The sequence below is a fragment of the Salvelinus sp. IW2-2015 genome, linkage group LG37 (genome assembly GCF_002910315.2).
Source record: "Salvelinus sp. IW2-2015 linkage group LG37, ASM291031v2, whole genome shotgun sequence".
Classification (NCBI taxonomy): domain Eukaryota; kingdom Metazoa; phylum Chordata; class Actinopteri; order Salmoniformes; family Salmonidae; genus Salvelinus; species Salvelinus sp. IW2-2015.
The window spans coordinates 700,012-718,172 of NC_036876.1; the positions used below are offsets into that span (position 1 = coordinate 700,012).

An 18,161-nucleotide genomic window follows, 5' to 3' on the forward strand; every position below is an offset into this window, starting at 1 on the left:
GCAGGAACGCATCACCGGGGCAAACTACCTGCCCTCCAGGACACCTACACCACCCAATGTCACAGGAAGGCCATAAAGATCATCAAGGACAACAACCACCCAAGCCACTGCCTGTTCACCCCGCTATCATCCAGAAGGCGAGGTCAGTACAGGTGCATCAAAGCAGGGACCGAGAGACTGAAAACAGCTTCTATCTCAAGGCCATCAGACTGGTTAAACAGCCACCACTAACTTTAGCGGCCGCTGCCAACATACTGACTCAACTCCAGCCACCTTTAAAAATGGGAATTGATGGAAATTATGTAAAAATGTACCACTAGCCACTTTAAAACAATGCCACTTATATAATGTTTACATACCCTACACATTACCCATCTCATATGTATGTATTACTGTACTCTATATCATCTACTGCATCTTGCCATCTTTATGTAATACATGTACCACTAGCCACTTTAAACTATGCCACTTTATGTTTACATACCCTACAGTACTCATCTCATATGTATATACCCGTACTCTATACCATCTACTGCATCTGCCATGCCGTTCTGTACCACCACTCATTCATATATCTTTATGTACATATCTTTATCCTTTTACACTTTATGTGTGTGTGTGTAAGGTAGTAGTTGTGGAATTGTTAGGTTAGATTACTTGTTGGTTATTACTGCATTGTCGGAACTAGAAGCACAAGCATTTCGCTACACTCGCATTAACATCTGCTAACCATGTGTATGTGACTAATAAAATTTGATTTGATTTGATTTGATTTATACAGTACCAGTCAAATGTTTAGACACAACTACTCATTCAAGGGTTGTTCTTTATTTTTACTATTTTCTAAACTTTTGACCGGTACCGTGACATGGAAATATATTATTTAAATATAGTTTATATCAGACCTGCACGTGGTGTCCAGGTCCTTCAGAAGGATGTCAGAGCCAGCCCCTCCTGTCCCGGCTGAAGAGAAAGCCCTGAGACGCACCACCTGCAGCACCGATACAGTCCAACGCACCTGGATGAACTACACACGGACAAACACAGATAGAGACACAGAGGAGAGAGAGAAACGACACACAGACGGAGGAGAGCGACACACACAGAGGGCGAGAGAGCGACACACACAAGAGGGCAAGCAGAGGAGCGACACACACAGAGGGCGAGAGAGCGACACACTCCAGCACCAAAGTACGTTCATCTTTAGGAGACAGAACGCATCTCCTTCCTGAGCGGTATGATGGCTGCGTGGTCCCATGGTGTTTATACTTGCGTACTATTGTTCGTACAGATGAACGTGGTACCTTCAGGCATTTGGAAATTTCTCCCAAGGATGAACCAGACTTGTGGAGGTCTACAATTGTTTTTTTGAGATCTTGGCTGATTTCTTTTGATTTTCCAATGATGTCGAGCAAAGAGGCACTGAGTTTGAAGGTAGGCCTTGAAATACATCCACAGGTACACCTCCAATTGACTCAAATTATGTTAATTAGCCTATCGGAAGCTTCCAAGGCCATGACTTAGTTTTCTGGAATTTTCCAAGCTGTTTAAAGGCACAGTCAACTTAGTGTATGTACATTTCTGAACCATTGGTATTGTGATACAGTAAGTGAAATAATCTGTCTGTAAACAATTGTTGGAAAAATTACTTGTCATGCACAAAGTAGATGTTTCTAACTGACTTGCCAAAACTATAGTTTGTTAATTAGAAATTTGTGGAGTGGTTGAAAAATGAGTTTTAATGACTCCAACCTAAGTGTATGTAAACTTCCGACTTTAACTGTAACTGCAAAATGCTGTGGTAGCCATGCTGGTTAAGTGTGCCTTGAATTCTAAATAAATCACAGACAGTGTCACCAGGAAAGCACCATCACACCTCCTCCGTGCTTCACGGTGGGAATCACACATGCGGAGATCATCCGTTCACCTACTCTGCGTCTCACGAAGACACGGCGGTTGGAACCAAAAATCTCAAATTTGGACTCATCGAACTAAGGACAGATTTCCACCAGTCTAATGTCCATTGCTCGTGTTTCTTGGCCCAAGCAAGTCTCTTCTTATTATTGGTGTCCTTCAGTAGTGGTTTCTTTGCAGCAAAATCGACCATGAAGGCCTGATTCACACAGTCTCCTCTGAACAGATGATGTTGAGATGTGTCTGTTACTTGAACTCTGAATCATTTATTTGGGCTGCAATCTGAGGTGCAGTTAACTCTAATGAACTTTTGCTTTGCAGCAGAGGTAACTCTGGGTCTTCCATTCCTGTGGCGGTCCTCATGAGAGCCAGTTTCATCATAGCGCTTGATGGTTTTTGCAACTGCACTTGAAGAAATGTTCAAAGTTCTTGAAATTGTCCGGATTGACTGACTGACTTAGTCTTTTACCAAATAGGGCTATCTTCTGTATACCATCCCTACCTTGTCACAACACAACTGATTGGCTCAAACAGATTAAGGAAATAAGTTCCTTAACACCTGTTAATTGAAATGCATTCCAGATGACTACCTCATGAAGCTTGTTGAGAGAATGGCGAGAGTGCAAAGCTGTCATCAGGGTAAAGGGTGACTACTTTGAAGAATCTCGAATAAAACATTTTGTAACACTTTTCTTTGTTTGCTAAATGATTCCATATATGTTGTTTCATCATTTTGATGTCTTCACTATCATTATACAATGTAGAAAATAGTACAAATAAAGAAATTCTTGAATGAGTAGGTGTGTCCAAACTGTTGACTGGTGCTGTGTGTGTGTGTGTGTGTATATTATCTATCTCTGTTATTTACCTTCTGCAGTGACATCAAACAGTTCTGTAAGAAGATCAGACGCAGGATGCCAGGGACCGATGTACCAGGGGTGCCAGCTGCTCTGTCTTTTGGATCCCCAGTATGTGACCAGCGCTATGCTTAGGCCTTACGTTTAGGTTGGAGAGTCTTGGCCTTGTTAAGTGTTTCACAGTATCTTTGGAGCCCCAGTATGAACAACATTTTGTAGGTCTTGTGCGTAACCCAAACCCAGTGGCTCTATACATGCGAACATTAGCCAATTTCAAGTCATTGAAGTAGTTGCATGTGATAGAACGCTACATGTTAGCTGTGACCATCAAGTAACCTGGCACACTTAGCCTTATGCTAACCACCAGCTGGCCTTGACTCTTGGCTGGCGTTTGGAGCACAGAGCCTAGTGTTTACACTTATCTCATAAACTACAGTAATGCAACTGTCAACTTTGTGGAGGTGGAAATACTCTGAGAACGTGTGACTGACAGCTCTGTGGACCAATGACAGGTGTCGGAGACGCTGACGGACTGCAGGCGTCAGCTGACACGGGTGGTTGCCGTGCTACAGGAGGTGGCTGCGGCGGGGGCACAGATGGTCGCCCCTCTCGGGGAGCAGGAGGGGCTCAACGCTCTAAAACTGGATGACGTGGCCTTCAAGGCTGTTGAACAGGTACTATATACGGCACACAGCTCCCGGGAGCTAATTCTTCTTGATCAATGTGGACGACCTGTCTGTCACACAATACGGTAACCATAGGCTACTTGTACACTACATGACCAAAAGTATGTGGACACCTGCTCGTCGAACATCTCATTCCAAATCATAATATGGAGTTGGCCGCCCCCTTTGCTGCTACAAAAGCCTCCACTCTTCTGGGAAGGCTTTCCACTTGATATTGGAACATTGTTGCGGGGACTTGCATTAGTGAGGTTGGGCACTGTTGGGCGATTAGACCTGGCTCGCAGTCGCCGTTCCAATTCATCCCAAAGGTGTTTGATGGGATCTCAACAAACTATCTGTATGGACCTTGCTTTGTACACGAGGACATTGTCATGCTGAAACAGGAAAGGGCCATCCTCAAACTGTTGCCACAAAGTTGGAAGCACAGAATTGTCTAGAATGTCATTGTATGCTATAGCGTTAAGATTTCTCTTCACTGGAACAAAGGGGCCTGGCCCAAACCATAAAATACAGCCCCAGACCATTATTCCTCCTCCACCAAACTTTACAGTTGGCACTAGGGTTGAATATTCTATCAGTATTTTACTAATGTTCCATCCTGAGAATAAATCACTTTTCTCCCGGGTAATCCGGTATTTCCCGGTTAAACCGGGAGTGTTAAACCTGACGCTACCTTGGCCTGATGACCCTTATATAATAATAAATGTTATGATCCCTACATTAACGACATTTAATGAGCCCAAAAAATCCCAAATGTTTGTGCCGTTATCCATTTCATACTGTAAATCAAATCAAAGTTTGTCACGTGCGCCGAATACAACACTTACAGTGAAATGCTTACTTACAGGCTCTAACCAATAGTGCAAAAAAGGTGTTAGGTGAACAATAGGTAAGTAAAGAAATAAAACAACAGTAAAAAGACAGGCTATATACAGTAGCGAGGCTATAACAGTAGCGAGGCTACATACAGACACCAGTTAGTCAGGCTGATTTGAGGTAGTATGTACATGTAGATATGGTTAAAGTGACTATGCATATATGATGAACAGAGAGTAGCAGTAGCGTAAAAGAGGGGTTGGTGGGTGGCGGGACACAATGCAGATAGCCCGGTTAGCCAATGTGCGGGAGCACTGGTTGGTCGGCGCAATTGAGGTAGTATGTACATGAATGTATAGTTAAAGTGACTATGCATATATGATAAACAGAGTAGCAGCAGAGTAAAAATAGGGTTTGGGGGGGGTATAAGCCACTGCACATTACACGCGACAGAAAAACAAAAGCCCATAGCTGTAGCTAGCTATATGCTCTCTTGGGTAAATTAATGAAACTAGCTCCAGTAGGCTAATCTTTTTGACTGTGGACTGTATTACTGTATTATATGGACTGGATTTATGGACTTCATTCAAACTATGATAAATCAGAAGAGAACATGCAATTCTGGTCCCACGCATGCAGCCTACAAAGTTACAAGTACAGGCTAGTGAATTTGATTTTAATTTTGAAATATAATAGGGCCTATTCGTATAATTCGTAGGCTGACGTGTATATGTATATATTATATTTCACCTTAATGTTATAAGCCTACCTCCTCTTTCTCTCTCTTGTTGCTTCATTCCTTCGTCGCTTTCAACAGTTAAATGAAATACGTTTTGTTGTCCTTCATCATTCTAATGACGTCCTTGAATAATATAGGACTAAAATTAGATGCAGAATGCTTTCACTTCTCGTCACGAAGATTTGAATGGTTATGGGTCTGAGTAAATAACTGCTCTAGCCTACTGCCATCACGCATTCGTTCTTCTTTCAAACTAACAACATACAGTGATTTTTCTATTGGCTGTTGTAATTAACATTTAGCAAAAAGAGCTACAAAAAATAAATCATTTCCAATGTAACAAATGTTTTACATCAATAAAAGCAGTGTAATTCCACCATATTTAATAGGCTTGAGGTCTACTCGCGAAATAGTCTATTGGTATAAGTAATGCAAAATAAATTCTATCCAACAAGCTATTCTAGTCTAGCTTTTCCCGCATGGGACTCCAAGAGCCAAGGAGAGTATTTTTTTTATTTTTTTTATTTTTTAAGGTGAGTGTCCAGCAGAGCACAGGTGCGTGCGTATTGCGCAAGAAACTGAGGCGATAACCCACCATTAATTAGCTAAATATAAGGCTAATACTGCATTGAATTTATTACCTGAAAGAGTTAGACTAGGACATCCTATATGTAGGGCTATATGTCCATCTAGAACAAGATTCTCTATTTTGGATGTAATTTAAATGGAGTTGATGGCGCTAGAGAGAGACTGCGAGAGAGTGCTCGCGTTTGTGCTGATTTTAAAGAAGAAAAAAAGTGTACTCTTTAAAATAAAAAACCAGGTGACCCCCGAAAGCCAGATGGAGATAGACGCCATTCGGTATTTATGTTACTGTAGTATAGGCTATGCTGCAGCAAATGTAGGCCTACCTGTCACAAGAAAGAAGGTTACCATGATGAGATGATACTGTAGGTCTACATGCATTGTGTACTGCGCTCCGTACTGAGATGGTCTGTCCCCACCCTGAGCGTTGATTCATCATGCAGAGGTCGTTGGTAAGGATCGCTCTTTCTTTTCTTTTCACCTAAAATGACATACCCAAATCTAACTGTCTGTAGCTCAGGCCCAGAGGCAAGGATATGCATATTCTCGGTACCATTTGAAAGGAAACACTTTGAAGTTTGTGGAAATTTGAAAGTAATGTAGGAGAATATAACACATTAGATCTGGTAAAAGATAATACAAAGAAGAAAACATGCATTTTTTTTCATCTTTGAAATTCAAGAGAAAGGCCAGAATATATTATTGCACTTTAGGTGCAATTTTGGCCACTAGATGGCAGCAGTGTATGTGCAAAGTTTTAGACTGATCCAATAAACCATTGCATTACTGTTCAAAATGTTGTATCAAGTCTGCTCAAATGTGCCTAATTGGTTTATTGATACATCTTCGAGTTTATAACTGTGCACTCTCCTCAAACAATAGCATGGTATTATTTCACTGTGATAAAAACTATAAATTTGACAGTGCAGTTAGATTAACAAGAATTTAAGCTTTCTGCCCATATAAGACATTTCTATGTACTGGGAAATGTTCTTGTTCCTTACAATGTCAGGCTAATCACATTAGTGCCCGTTAGCTCAATCGTCCCATGGGGGGGACACCGAACCTGTAGAGGTTTAACAGTTCCATTTCACACCATGCTGTTCATATAAATAATTTACCGGTTTCTCGGTTATTTATCCCAGGAAAAGGGAGTAGTTTTGGGCGGTAAATCTCTGTAACCGGGTTCCCGACATTCAACCCTAATTGGCACTATGCATTAGGGCAGGTAGCGTCCTCCTGGCATCCGCCAAACTTAGATTTGTCCGTTGGACTGCCAGATGGTGATTCATCACTCCAGAGAACGCGTTTCCACTGCTCCAGAGTCCAATGGCAGCGAGCTTTACACCACTCCAGCCAACACCATGTGCAATGCCAAGCGATCTTAGGCTTGTGTGTGGCTGCTCGGCCATGGAAACCCATTTCATGAAGCTCCCGACAAATAGTTATTGTGCTGAAGTTGCTTCCAGAGGCAGATTGGAACTCGGTATTGAGTGTTGCAACCAAAAACAGATGATTTTTATGCGCTAATTGCTTAAGCACTCTGTGGTCCTGTTCTGTGAGCTTGTGTGGCCTACCACTTCACAGCTGAGTTGTTGTTGCTCCTAGATGTTCCCACTTCACAATAACAGCACCTAGAGTTGACAAGGTCAGCTCTAGCAGGGAAGAAATTTGATGAACTGACTTGTTTGAGATGTGGCATCCTATGATAGTACCACGCTGAAAGTCACTGAGCTCTTCAGTAAGGCCATTCTACTGCCAATGTTTGTCTATGGAGATTGCATGGCTGTGTGCTCGATTTTATACACATGTCAGCAAGGGGTATGGCTGAAATAGCCAAATCCACTCATTTGAATGGGTGTCCACATACTTTTGTATCTATAGTGTATTAATGACAAATGTCCTTACATATGATAGGTATATTGATGAAGAGTTGGTCCTCTCGGTTAATACTCTCTCTCCCCTTCCTCTCTCTCTCTCTCCTTCATCTCTCTCTCTCTCTCTCTCTTTACTCCATCTCTCTGGTAACTCTCTCTCCCCTCCCTCTCCAGGTGTATGGGTCCCAAGGTCTAAACCCCCATGAGTGTCTGCGTCAGTCCTGCAGCGCTGTCATCTCCACCATGAACAAGATGGCCACTGCCCATGCGGAGGGAGAGTATGATGCTGAGAGACCACAGGGAAAGGTACAGATAGATCTCCATGCAGGAGGGAGAGTATGATGCTGAAGACCACAGGGAAAGGTACAGATAGATCTCCATGCAGGAGGAGAGTATGATGCTGAGAGACCACAGGGAAAGGTAACAGATAGATCTCCATGCAGGAGGGAGAGTATGATGCTGAGAGACCACAGGGAAAGGTACAGATATATCTCCAGCAGGAGGGAGAGTATGATGCTGAAAGACCACAGGGAAAGGTACAGATAGATCTCCATGCAGGAGGGAGAGTATGATGCTGAGAGACCACAAGGAAAGGTACAGATAGATCTCCATGCAGGAGGGAGAGTATGATGCTGAGAGACCACAGGGAAAGGTACAGATAGATCTCCATGCAGGAGGGAGAGTATGATGCTGAGAGACACAAGGAAAGGTACAGATAGATCTCCATGCAGGAGGAGGAGTATGATGCTGAGAGACCACAGGAAAGGTACAGATATATCTCCATGCAGAGGAGAGTATGATGCTGAAAGACCACAGGGAAAGGTACAGATAGATCTCCATGCAGGAGGGAGAGTATGATGCTGAGAGACCACAAGGAAGGTACAGATAGATCTCCATGCAGGAGGGAGAGTATGATGCTGAGAGACCACAAGGGAAAGGTACAGATAGATCTCCATGCAGGAGGGAGAGATGATGCTGAGAGACCACAGGAAGTGACAGATAGATCTCCATGCAGGAGGGAGAGTATGATGCTGAGGACCACAGGGGAAGGTACAGATAGATCTCCATGCAGGAGGGAGAGTATGATGCTGAGAGACCACAAGGAAAGGTACAGATAGATCTCCATGCAGGAGGGAGTATGATGCTGAGAGACCACAAGGAAAGGTACAGATAGATCTCCATATAGCAGCTCTATTAGAAGATGCATCTTATCAGTTTGGAGTTAGATGCTTCTCCCTGGGGGGTATGAGACTGGGGGGGCTATGGCTGGAGAATGACTTCCTCCTTTACCAGCCGTTCATAACTAACAATACTATATATTACATCTGGAACATGTCATGAAATAAACTCTAGTATATTTCATGACATTGACATTCTCTCTCTCTCCCCTCTTCTTACCTGTTTCTCCCATCACACTCCCTCCACCTCTCTCCTCCCTCCGTCTACTTCTCTACCTCTCTCCACCCTCCCTCCCTCCTCCAGGCTCCCCCAGTAGAGGCTCGTGCAGCAGCCCTCAGGGCAGAGATCACTGATGCAGAGGGCCTGGGAGTCAAACTGGAAGACAGAGACACTGTCATCAAGGAGCTCAAGAAGTTACTTAAGATCAAGGTAGGGACATGTCTATCTTTCTCTGTTCTTACACACATTCACACATTTTCCTCCACATGCACCCATCTCTCACCTCCCTCCTGTCTCCCTCCCCAGGGAGAGGAGTTGAGTGAAGCTCACGTCCGTCTCAGTCTCCTGGAGAAGAAGCTGGACACGTCGACTAAAGACGCAGACGAACGTGTGGAGAAGATCCAGACCAAACTGGATGAGACCCTGGCCCTGCTCAAGAAGAAAGAGAAGTAAGACGGGGGGGGGGTTGTTGAACTGTTTGGAAGTAGGACATTATTGTTATAGAATGTGCAGTAAAGAGGACTGGACAGGTGTAAGATTTCCTCTAGCCTATCAGGGGGCTAGGTGGTGCGATCCCCATATTGTTAAACCGGTCAGATCTCCAGTGAGACTAAGGGTTGTTTTTTAACCCCCCCCCCCCACACACACACACACAGGGAGTTTGAGGAGACCATGGACGCCCTGCAGGCAGACATCGACCAGCTGGAGGCAGAGAAGGCGGAGCTGAAGCAGCGTCTCTCCAGCCAATCAAAGAGCACCATCGAGGGCCTCAGGGCCCCGCCTGCCTCGGGCATCGCCTCCATCGTCACGGGATCCGCCGGAGGTGAGGCTCCTGAGTCGTCTGATCCCTCACCTCACACACCTTAGTACACGCCACCTCTTATACCTCGCACGTCATTCATACTATACATACTCCTAATATTTTTATAGTGTTTTGTTGTTCTTTTACCTTTTTTATCTCACAAGGTTTTGTTTTATTTCTCAATTCCTTCTTCCTCCCCACCCCTCTCTCCAGCCGCTCTTGCCCCAGGAGCAGGGGGTCTGTCTGGGCCCATGCAGGTGGTGGACTCCCCTCTCCTCCGCCAGCAGGTGGAGGCTCAGAGACTGGGTATCAAACACCTGAAGAACGAGAACAACAGACTCAAGGTCAGAACACCGCAGGGAACTGACTCGTCTCTTTGTGTGTGTGTCACTTTAAGTCTCATTGTCTCTATTCAGTCCTAATCCAAATATGGATCAATGCTTTCTTTCTTGTTTCCAGAACACTGTCCGTCTGTGTTGTATGTGGTTCATTGAATAGTATAGTTGTCATGGATACATTGTCAGTAGTTGTTGATATTTGTATGTTTCAGGCTCATAGTTAACCGACTGTGTACCTGTCTCTATTGATAACTCTCTGTGTATCTTGTCTCTCCTCCAGGCAGAGAAGATGAGAGCCCAGTTAGCCTCTCTCCCTCCCCTCCACGTCCCCAAGTTACACCTGAGAGAGGCCACCTCTTCCTCCTCTCCCCCTGCTGAGGGGCCTCTCCACGGGGCTCTCTACAGGAAGACGGAGCAGCTCCTGGGGACCCTGCTCAAGATGACTGCCACAGTTAAAGTGGTCGACATCACCGGGAAGACACCAGGTGACTGGGAGGGATGTGTGTTTATGTGGGACAGGAAGACACCAGGTGACTGGGAGGGATGTGTGTTTATGTGGGACAGGAAGACACCAGGTGACTGGGAGGGATGTGTTTATGTGGGACAGGAAGACACCAGGTGACTGGGAGGGATGTGTGTTTATGTGTGACAGGAAGATACCAGGTGACTGGGAGGGATGTGTCTATGTGTGACAGGAAGACACCAGGTGATTGGGAGGGATGTGTGTTTATGTGACAGGAAGATACCAGGTGACAGGAAGATAACCAGGTGATGGAGAGGGATGTGTGTATGTGTGACAGGAAGAACCAGGTGATTGGGAGGATTGTGTTTATGTGACAGGAAGATACCAGGTGACAGGAAGATACCAGGTGATTGGGAGGGATGTTGTGTATGTGTGACAGGAAGATACCAGGTGATTGGGAGGGATGTGTGTTTGTGTGTGACAGGAAGATACCAGGTGACAGGAAGATACCAGGTGACTTGGAGGGATGTGTGTTTGTGTGACAGGAAGATACCAGGTGATTGGGAGGGATGTGTGTATGTGTGACAGGAAGATACCAGGTGACTGGGAGGGATGTGTGTTTGTGTGTGACAGGAAGATACCAGGTGATTGGGAGGGATGTGTGCTTATGTGTGACAGGAAGACACCAGGTGACTGGGAGGGATGTGTGCTTATGTGGGACAGGAAGATACCAGGTGACTGGGAGGGATGTGTGCTTATGTGTGACAGGAAGATACCAGGTGACTGGGAGGGATTTGTGTGTGACAGGAAGACACCCGGTGACAGAGGGATGTGTGTTTGTGTGACAGGAAGACACCAGGTGACTGGGAGGGATGTGTGTTTGTGTGACAGGAAGACACCAGGTGACTGGGAGGGATGTGTGTTTGTGTGACGGGAAGACACCAGGTGACTGGGAGGGATGTGTGTTTGTGTGACAGGAAGACACCAGGTGACTGGGAGGGATGTGTGTGACGGGAAGACACCAGGTGACTGGGAGGGATGTGTGTGACGGGAAGACACCAGGGCCCAGTTTCCCAAAAGCGTCTTAAGGCTATGTTCATGGTTAGAACCGCCGTAGGAGCATCGTTAAATCTCAGAGCTGTTTCTCAAAACCATCGTTACTAAAGTTGCACTTGAAAAGGTTTGTTATTTAACGACTGCCTCAGACCACTCGCAGAACAGCTCAGTACGTCGTTAGATGCTTCTTTTTTTGCCCTTCTGAGGCAGAAGATCTCCGCTGAACACAGAATCATGAGGATTATCCATCTCTGTGACCGCTGATCACTTCAGAACCAAGTTGACTACAAGTACAAAGTTGACAATGTCTTTGCAATTGTTACAAACAACTGAAATAAAAAGATGCTTCAAATGAAAATCAAAATGAACGCATTAAAATATCAATGTAATATAGACTACACAGGCCTATATATTTCAATCATATTAAAATCTATTTCACGCCCATTCAATTGAGTTCTATTTTGCTAATTGTAGGTTGTCTGTAATTTTTGCCTCAATATATTCCATGATGTGTAACAATGTGCAAGTCTTGATTTCGGTCATTATTATAGGGTAAGCATTAGAATCAGCTGCCTCAATATTTGCAGCCGTAGTTGGTCATTTCTTTCTAGGAGCTGATCCGTCGTCAGTATTGTGAAATAATTCTAATGTTAAGGTAAGATTTGAATGGAGATGGCTGATCTGACACTATGCCTCAATGATGCACTTAGCGAACGTTCTCTCTGCCGTGGTGTTCTGGGAAACATGTTACATCTTCGGCCGTTGTAGGAGAGATGCATCGTTAAAACACTCGTAAGCCTAAATTCCATCGCTATCGGGAAACAGTGCCCTGGTGTGTGTGTGTGTGAAGGGTTTTGTGTGTGTGTAGCATAGTTTATGTTATGTGTGTTTTCAGTATAGGTAAAGTATTCACATCCCTCAACTTTTTCACATTTGGTTGTTACAAAGTGGGATTAAAATGCATTTAATTGTCATTTTTTTGTCTACGATCTACACAAAATACTTGGTCAAACTGGAAGAAGAATTCTAACATTTGTAAAACATTTATGAAAATTTGAACACTCTCTCTTGATCAGATAAGTTTAACCCCAATTAGGTTAGAATTGTGGAGTAACTACAATGTTGTTGATCCATCCTCAGTTTTCTCCTATTACAGCCATTAAACTCTGTAACTGTTTTAAAGTCACCATTGGCCTCATGGTGAAATCCCTTAGCTGTTTCCTTCCTCTCTGGCAACTGAGTTAGGAAGGATGCCTGTATCTTTGTAGTGACTGGGTGTATTGATACACCATCTAAAGTGTAATTAATAATTAATTAACTTTGACATTAATTAACTTTGACATTAATGGGGTATTGTGCATAGGCCAGTGACACAACTCAAATGTAATCCATTTTAAATTCAGACTGTAAAAACAAAATGTTGAAGGGAGTCGATGGGTGTGAATACTTTCTTAAAGGCACTGTATGTGTCTATTTGAGTTGGTACATAGATAAAGAGTCTTTCTCTTCTACAGTGAGTGCTAGTGCTCAGCTCTTGGACCAGACGGCTCGGCTGCAGAGCCTGAGTGACGCCCTGGACAAACTGAAGGTGACTTGAATTTATATTATCAACCCCTAGTAATAGTCATAGTATTTATCTTCACCTCAGATTTTGTCCACTAATCTGTTTTTCATGGAAATGGACATAACATCAAGTCTCTCTCTCTCTCAGGGTGAAGTGGCGGAGCATGTGGTTTCTCAGCAGCCTGGGGCAAAGGTCTCCTCTGACTTTGCCACCTTTCCCATTTCCTCTTTCGTCAAGGTAACACGCACATGGACATCACAGACTGTCTTAGTTGGCACTCAAACAAATATAAGGAATACATCTCAATGCAACAGATATCTGGTGGATGCATCAACCTGTATTTGTTTTCCTTTGACATCGTATTTTCTCGTCCTCCTGTCTTCTCAGGCGAAGGAGGGAGGCACGGTGTTTGTAGGCCGCGTGGCCATCCCGTGTGCCAAGGGCCAGGAGCAGGTGCACCGTCTTGTCCTATCACAGCAACACCTGCAGCAAGTGCACCGCCTCCTCATAGCCTAAGACGACACCCCATTGGCCTGCGTCCACAAGTGGACAGCAGGCTTCACCAATCGGAGCCCAGCAGACACAATTTTTTTCCTTCTTTTTTTCTTCAGTCTCTCACCTAAAGTTCCAGTCCATTTCCTGTTGTTCCACAGAATCTCTCAGGATACGCTTTGTCACACTACACCACCTAGAAATAGCATTTTAATTGCCATCAGAGGCTTTATGCCCCTTCTAGGATGTCTATTTCTATCATTTTTTCTATGCCAAAGAGACACACACGTGTTCTCATCGAGTACCTAATAATACTGTACAACTTATTTTCTATTGCACTTCAAGTCCTAAATGATTTTTTTTCATCTCCTTTTGTTCTACTGTGGTGGTTTATTATTCGCCTACCTGCGTATACCAGCAGTCAGCAGCACTTTAATGTGTGCTTACCCTGTTTGGGGATTTTGTTCAATTGACTATTGTTATTCATTTATGACAGGCTATTTCAAACCTAGGGTGTGTCTGAAATTACACCCTATTCCATATATAGTCAATAAGAAGAGGGTGGAATGAAGTCCCATAGCCAGTTGACACATGTAACTTTTCTCACTGTAAAACTTATGTTCATTTGGAGTTGATATCTATTTGCATGTCATTTCATTAAGATAGGAAGCTAATTTAATGTTTTTTTTATTTTTAGTGTCAGTCCACTACTAGGACCTTTATAGATTTAAGAGAGATAGCAGTAAGTGAACTTGTTACTCAGTATTTGAATTGTTTCACTGTGTTGTCTCTCTCATTTTCAGTTAGCCATTACACTATGAAGGTCTATCCACCATATGTACCTCGTGTCAAGACCTTTCACATTAGTCACTATTCATGGTAACTGATGAAGAATGCATGCAAGTATATCTGGGTGGAAGTAAAGATATCATTTAAAGGTTTTTGGCTAGTGGTTAAGGTTATATGCAGACGGTCTCTAAAGCCGTGATACTTTAACTACAAGTTTCTGTCAGACCGGGTGTTCAGTGCAGATTGCAGAACATTTACCAAATGCAAATGTTGAAGTAGTTCAGACCACACAGCGGACTGGAGTCTGTCCATGGATACAAACGACTATACTGTACCTAACGACTAATGTGTCCAAAACAGAACAATAAAGATCTTTTCAAAGTCATCCATTTTGTCAGATTAAATGATATTCACAATATAGCCTATTCATGTATGAATATAGAAGTTAAAGCTTTTTATTTGTACTGTGACCGAATTTAAACGATAAGCATTTTATTTGCATAGCACCACTGATAAACAAAGGGTCCATTTCCCAGACAGGTTAGGCCTGGTCCTGGACTAAGATGTACTTTCAATAGAGATTCTCCACTGAGCAGGCTTTTTAGTCCAGGACTAGGCTTGATGTGTGTCCAGGAAACTGGTCCTTAGAATTGTAATAAAAATGCATTTGATATGTTCATCACAGTCTGATCAGGAGAAGGAAATGGATGAGACTTTCAGCAAAGACAAAACCCCCTCCTATGATCCCAAGAGGATTAAGTCAAGTTGGCTACTCAATCACAAACCAAAGTGCTTTACATACAGTATCCCTATCCAGGATGAGAAGTCTGAATAAGAACACTAAACACAACAATCGGTGGGATTTTTATTGTGTACATGTAAAAATGCTCCAGTGAATCCTAACCATATACAACCAACCCCTCACAGCGGTGAGAAAATACTAAAGATATAGACTGACACTTTCAGATACAGTGGGGCAAGAAAGTATTTAGTCAGCCACCAATTGTGCAAGTTCTCCCACTTAAAAAGATGAGAGGCCTGTAATTTTCATCATAGGTACACTTCAACTATGACAGACAAAATGAGAAGAAAAAAAATCCAGAAAATCACATTGTATGAATTTATTTGCAAATTATGGTGGAAAATAAGTATTTGGTCAATAACAAAAGTTTCTCAATACTTTGTTATATACCCTTGGTTGGCAATGACAGAGTCCAAATTTTCTGTAAGTCTTCACAAGGTTTTCACACACTGTTGCTGGTATTTTGGCCCATTCCTCCATGCAGATCTCTAGAGCAGTGATGTTTTGGGCTTGCTGGGCAACACGGACTTTCAACTCCCTCCAAAGATTTTCTATGGGGTTCAGATCTGGAGACTGGCTAGCCACTCCAGGACCTTGAAATGCTTCTTACGAAGCCACTCCTTCGTTGCCCGGCGGGTGTGTTTGATCATTCATGCTGAAAGACCCAGCCACGTTTCATATTCAATGCCCTTGCTGATGGTAGGTTTGTTACTTTGGTCCCAGCTCTCTGCAGGTCATTCACTAGGCCCCCCGTGTGGTTCTGGGATTTTTGCTCACCGTTCTTGTGATCATTTTGACCCCACGGGTGAGATCTTGCGTGGAGCCCCAGATCGAGGGAGATTATCAGTGGTCTTGTATGTCTTCCATTTCCTAATAATTGCTCCCACAGTTGATTTCTTCAAACCAAGCTGCTTACCTATTGCAGATTCAGTCTTCCCAGCCTGGTGCAGGTCTACAATTTTGTTCTGGTGTCCTTTGACAGCTCTTTGGTCTTGGCCATAGTGGGGTTTGGAGTGTGACTGTTTGAGGTTGTGGACAGGTGCTTTTATCTGATAAAACAGTTCAAACAGGTGCCATTAATACAGGTAACGAGTCTGTGAGAGCCAGAAATCTTGCTTGTTTGTAGGTGACCAAATACTTATTTTCCACCATAATTTGCAAATAAATTCATTAAAAATCCTACAATGTGATTTTCTGGAGAATTTTTTTCGCATTTTGTCTTGTCAAGTTGAAGTGTACCTATGATGAAAATTGCAGGCCTCTCTCATCTTTTTAAGTGGGAGAACTTGCACAATTGGTGGCTGACTAATATCTTTTTTGCCCCACTGTATATATTTGAAAACACAGAACAGCCCTTCTACTTAAAAAGCAATAAATGTTTTTTTCTTCTAAAAACATTGTTTTCAAGAGTAAAAGACAGAATATGAAAGACAACCATGAAATTTGATTTTTTTAAAGACTGCTGCCCATACCCAATCAAGTTCTGAGATAAGAGATCGGTACAGCAAGGAGCATTAGTTTGAACACTGTATACAGGGCCCAGAGTTGTTTCCTGCTCACATCACATGGTCCAGTAAAACCTGACCCAATGTGCCACTGCCTCCACTCTCCTTGGGCCAAGAGTTTCCCACTGCCCCTTGACCCCATCGTGGACCTGACAGGAGAAAAACTGGCCCTAGTTTTGAACAGTTACCGTCCACAGCAAAGAGCTATCCAGAACTACAGTATAATGGCTTTCCAGAACTATAGTAGAAGGGCTATCCAGCACTACAGTATAACAGCTATCCAGAACTACAGTAGAAGAGCTTTCCAGAACTACAGTAGAAGAGCTATCAAGAACTATAGTATAATGGCTTTCCAGAACTACAGTAGAAGGGCTATCCGAAATACAGTAGAAGGGCCATCCAGAACTACAGTAGAAGGGCTATCCGGAAATACAGTAGAAGGGCTATCCAGAACTACAGTAGAAGGGCTATCCAGAACTACAGTAGAAGAAGCTATTCAGAACTACAGTAGAAGAGCTATTCAGAACTACAGTAGAAGGGCTATCCAGAACTACAGTAGAAGAGCCATTCCAGAACTACAGTAGAAGAGCTATTCAGAACTACAGTAAAGGGCTATCCAGAACTACAGTAGAAGAGCTATTCAGAACTACAGTAAGAAGGGCTATCCAGAACTACAGTAGAAGGGCTATCCAGAACTACAGTAGAAGAGCTATTCAGAAACTTACCCAGAACTACAGTAGAAGAGCCATCCAGAACTACAGTAGAAGAGCTATTCAGAACTACAGTAGAAGAGCCATCCAGAACTACAGTAGAAGAGCCATCCAGAACTACAGTAGAAGAGCTATTCAGAACTACAGTAGAAGAGCCATCCAGAACTACAGTAGAAGAGCTATTCAGAACTACAGTAGAAGGGCTATCCAGAACTACAGTAGAAGGGCTATCCGAAACACAGAAGGGCCATCCAGAACTATAGTAGAAAGCTATCCGGAAATTACAATAGAAGGCTATCCAGATATACAGTAGAAGGGCTATCCGGAAATACAGTATACAGGCTTTCCAGAACTACAGGAGAAAAGCTATTCAGAACGACAGTAGAAGAGCCACCAGAACTACAGTAGAAGGGCTATCCGGAAATACAGCATAAGGGCTTTCCAGAACTACCAGTATAAGGGCTTTCCGGAAATACAGTATAAGGGCTTCCAGAACAACAGAGAAAGAGCCATCCAGAACTACAGTAGAAGAGCCATCCAGAACCACAGTAGAAGAGCCACCCAGAACTACAGTAGAAGAGCCATCCAGAACTACAGTAGAAGGCTATCCAGAACTACAGTAGAAGGGCTATTCAGAACTACAGTAGAAGAGCCATCCAGAACTACAGTAGAAGAGCTATTCAGAACTACAGTAGAAGGGCTATCCAGAACTACAGTAGAAGGCTATCCGGAAACACAGAAGGCCATCCAACTATAGTAGAAGAGCTA

General features: G+C 43.4%; 1 protein-coding gene across 1 annotated transcript in view; it reads left to right on the forward strand.

Moving 5' to 3' along the window:
* The window catches only part of LOC111960124 (dynactin subunit 1), a 41,307-nt gene extending 26,546 nt beyond the window's left edge, over nucleotides 1-14,761 (forward strand). The window contains exons 21-31 of the mRNA XM_070437795.1: nucleotides 2,746-2,882; nucleotides 3,284-3,445; nucleotides 7,649-7,780; nucleotides 8,957-9,082; nucleotides 9,179-9,321; nucleotides 9,529-9,695; nucleotides 9,888-10,018; nucleotides 10,293-10,497; nucleotides 13,046-13,119; nucleotides 13,243-13,332; nucleotides 13,483-14,761. Coding sequence (XP_070293896.1) covers nucleotides 2,746-2,882; nucleotides 3,284-3,445; nucleotides 7,649-7,780; nucleotides 8,957-9,082; nucleotides 9,179-9,321; nucleotides 9,529-9,695; nucleotides 9,888-10,018; nucleotides 10,293-10,497; nucleotides 13,046-13,119; nucleotides 13,243-13,332; nucleotides 13,483-13,611 — 1,496 coding nt within the window. The 3' untranslated portion in view covers nucleotides 13,612-14,761. The remainder of the gene's footprint in view (nucleotides 1-2,745; nucleotides 2,883-3,283; nucleotides 3,446-7,648; nucleotides 7,781-8,956; nucleotides 9,083-9,178; nucleotides 9,322-9,528; nucleotides 9,696-9,887; nucleotides 10,019-10,292; nucleotides 10,498-13,045; nucleotides 13,120-13,242; nucleotides 13,333-13,482) is intronic.
* The last annotated feature ends 3,400 nt before the right edge of the window (nucleotides 14,762-18,161 follow it).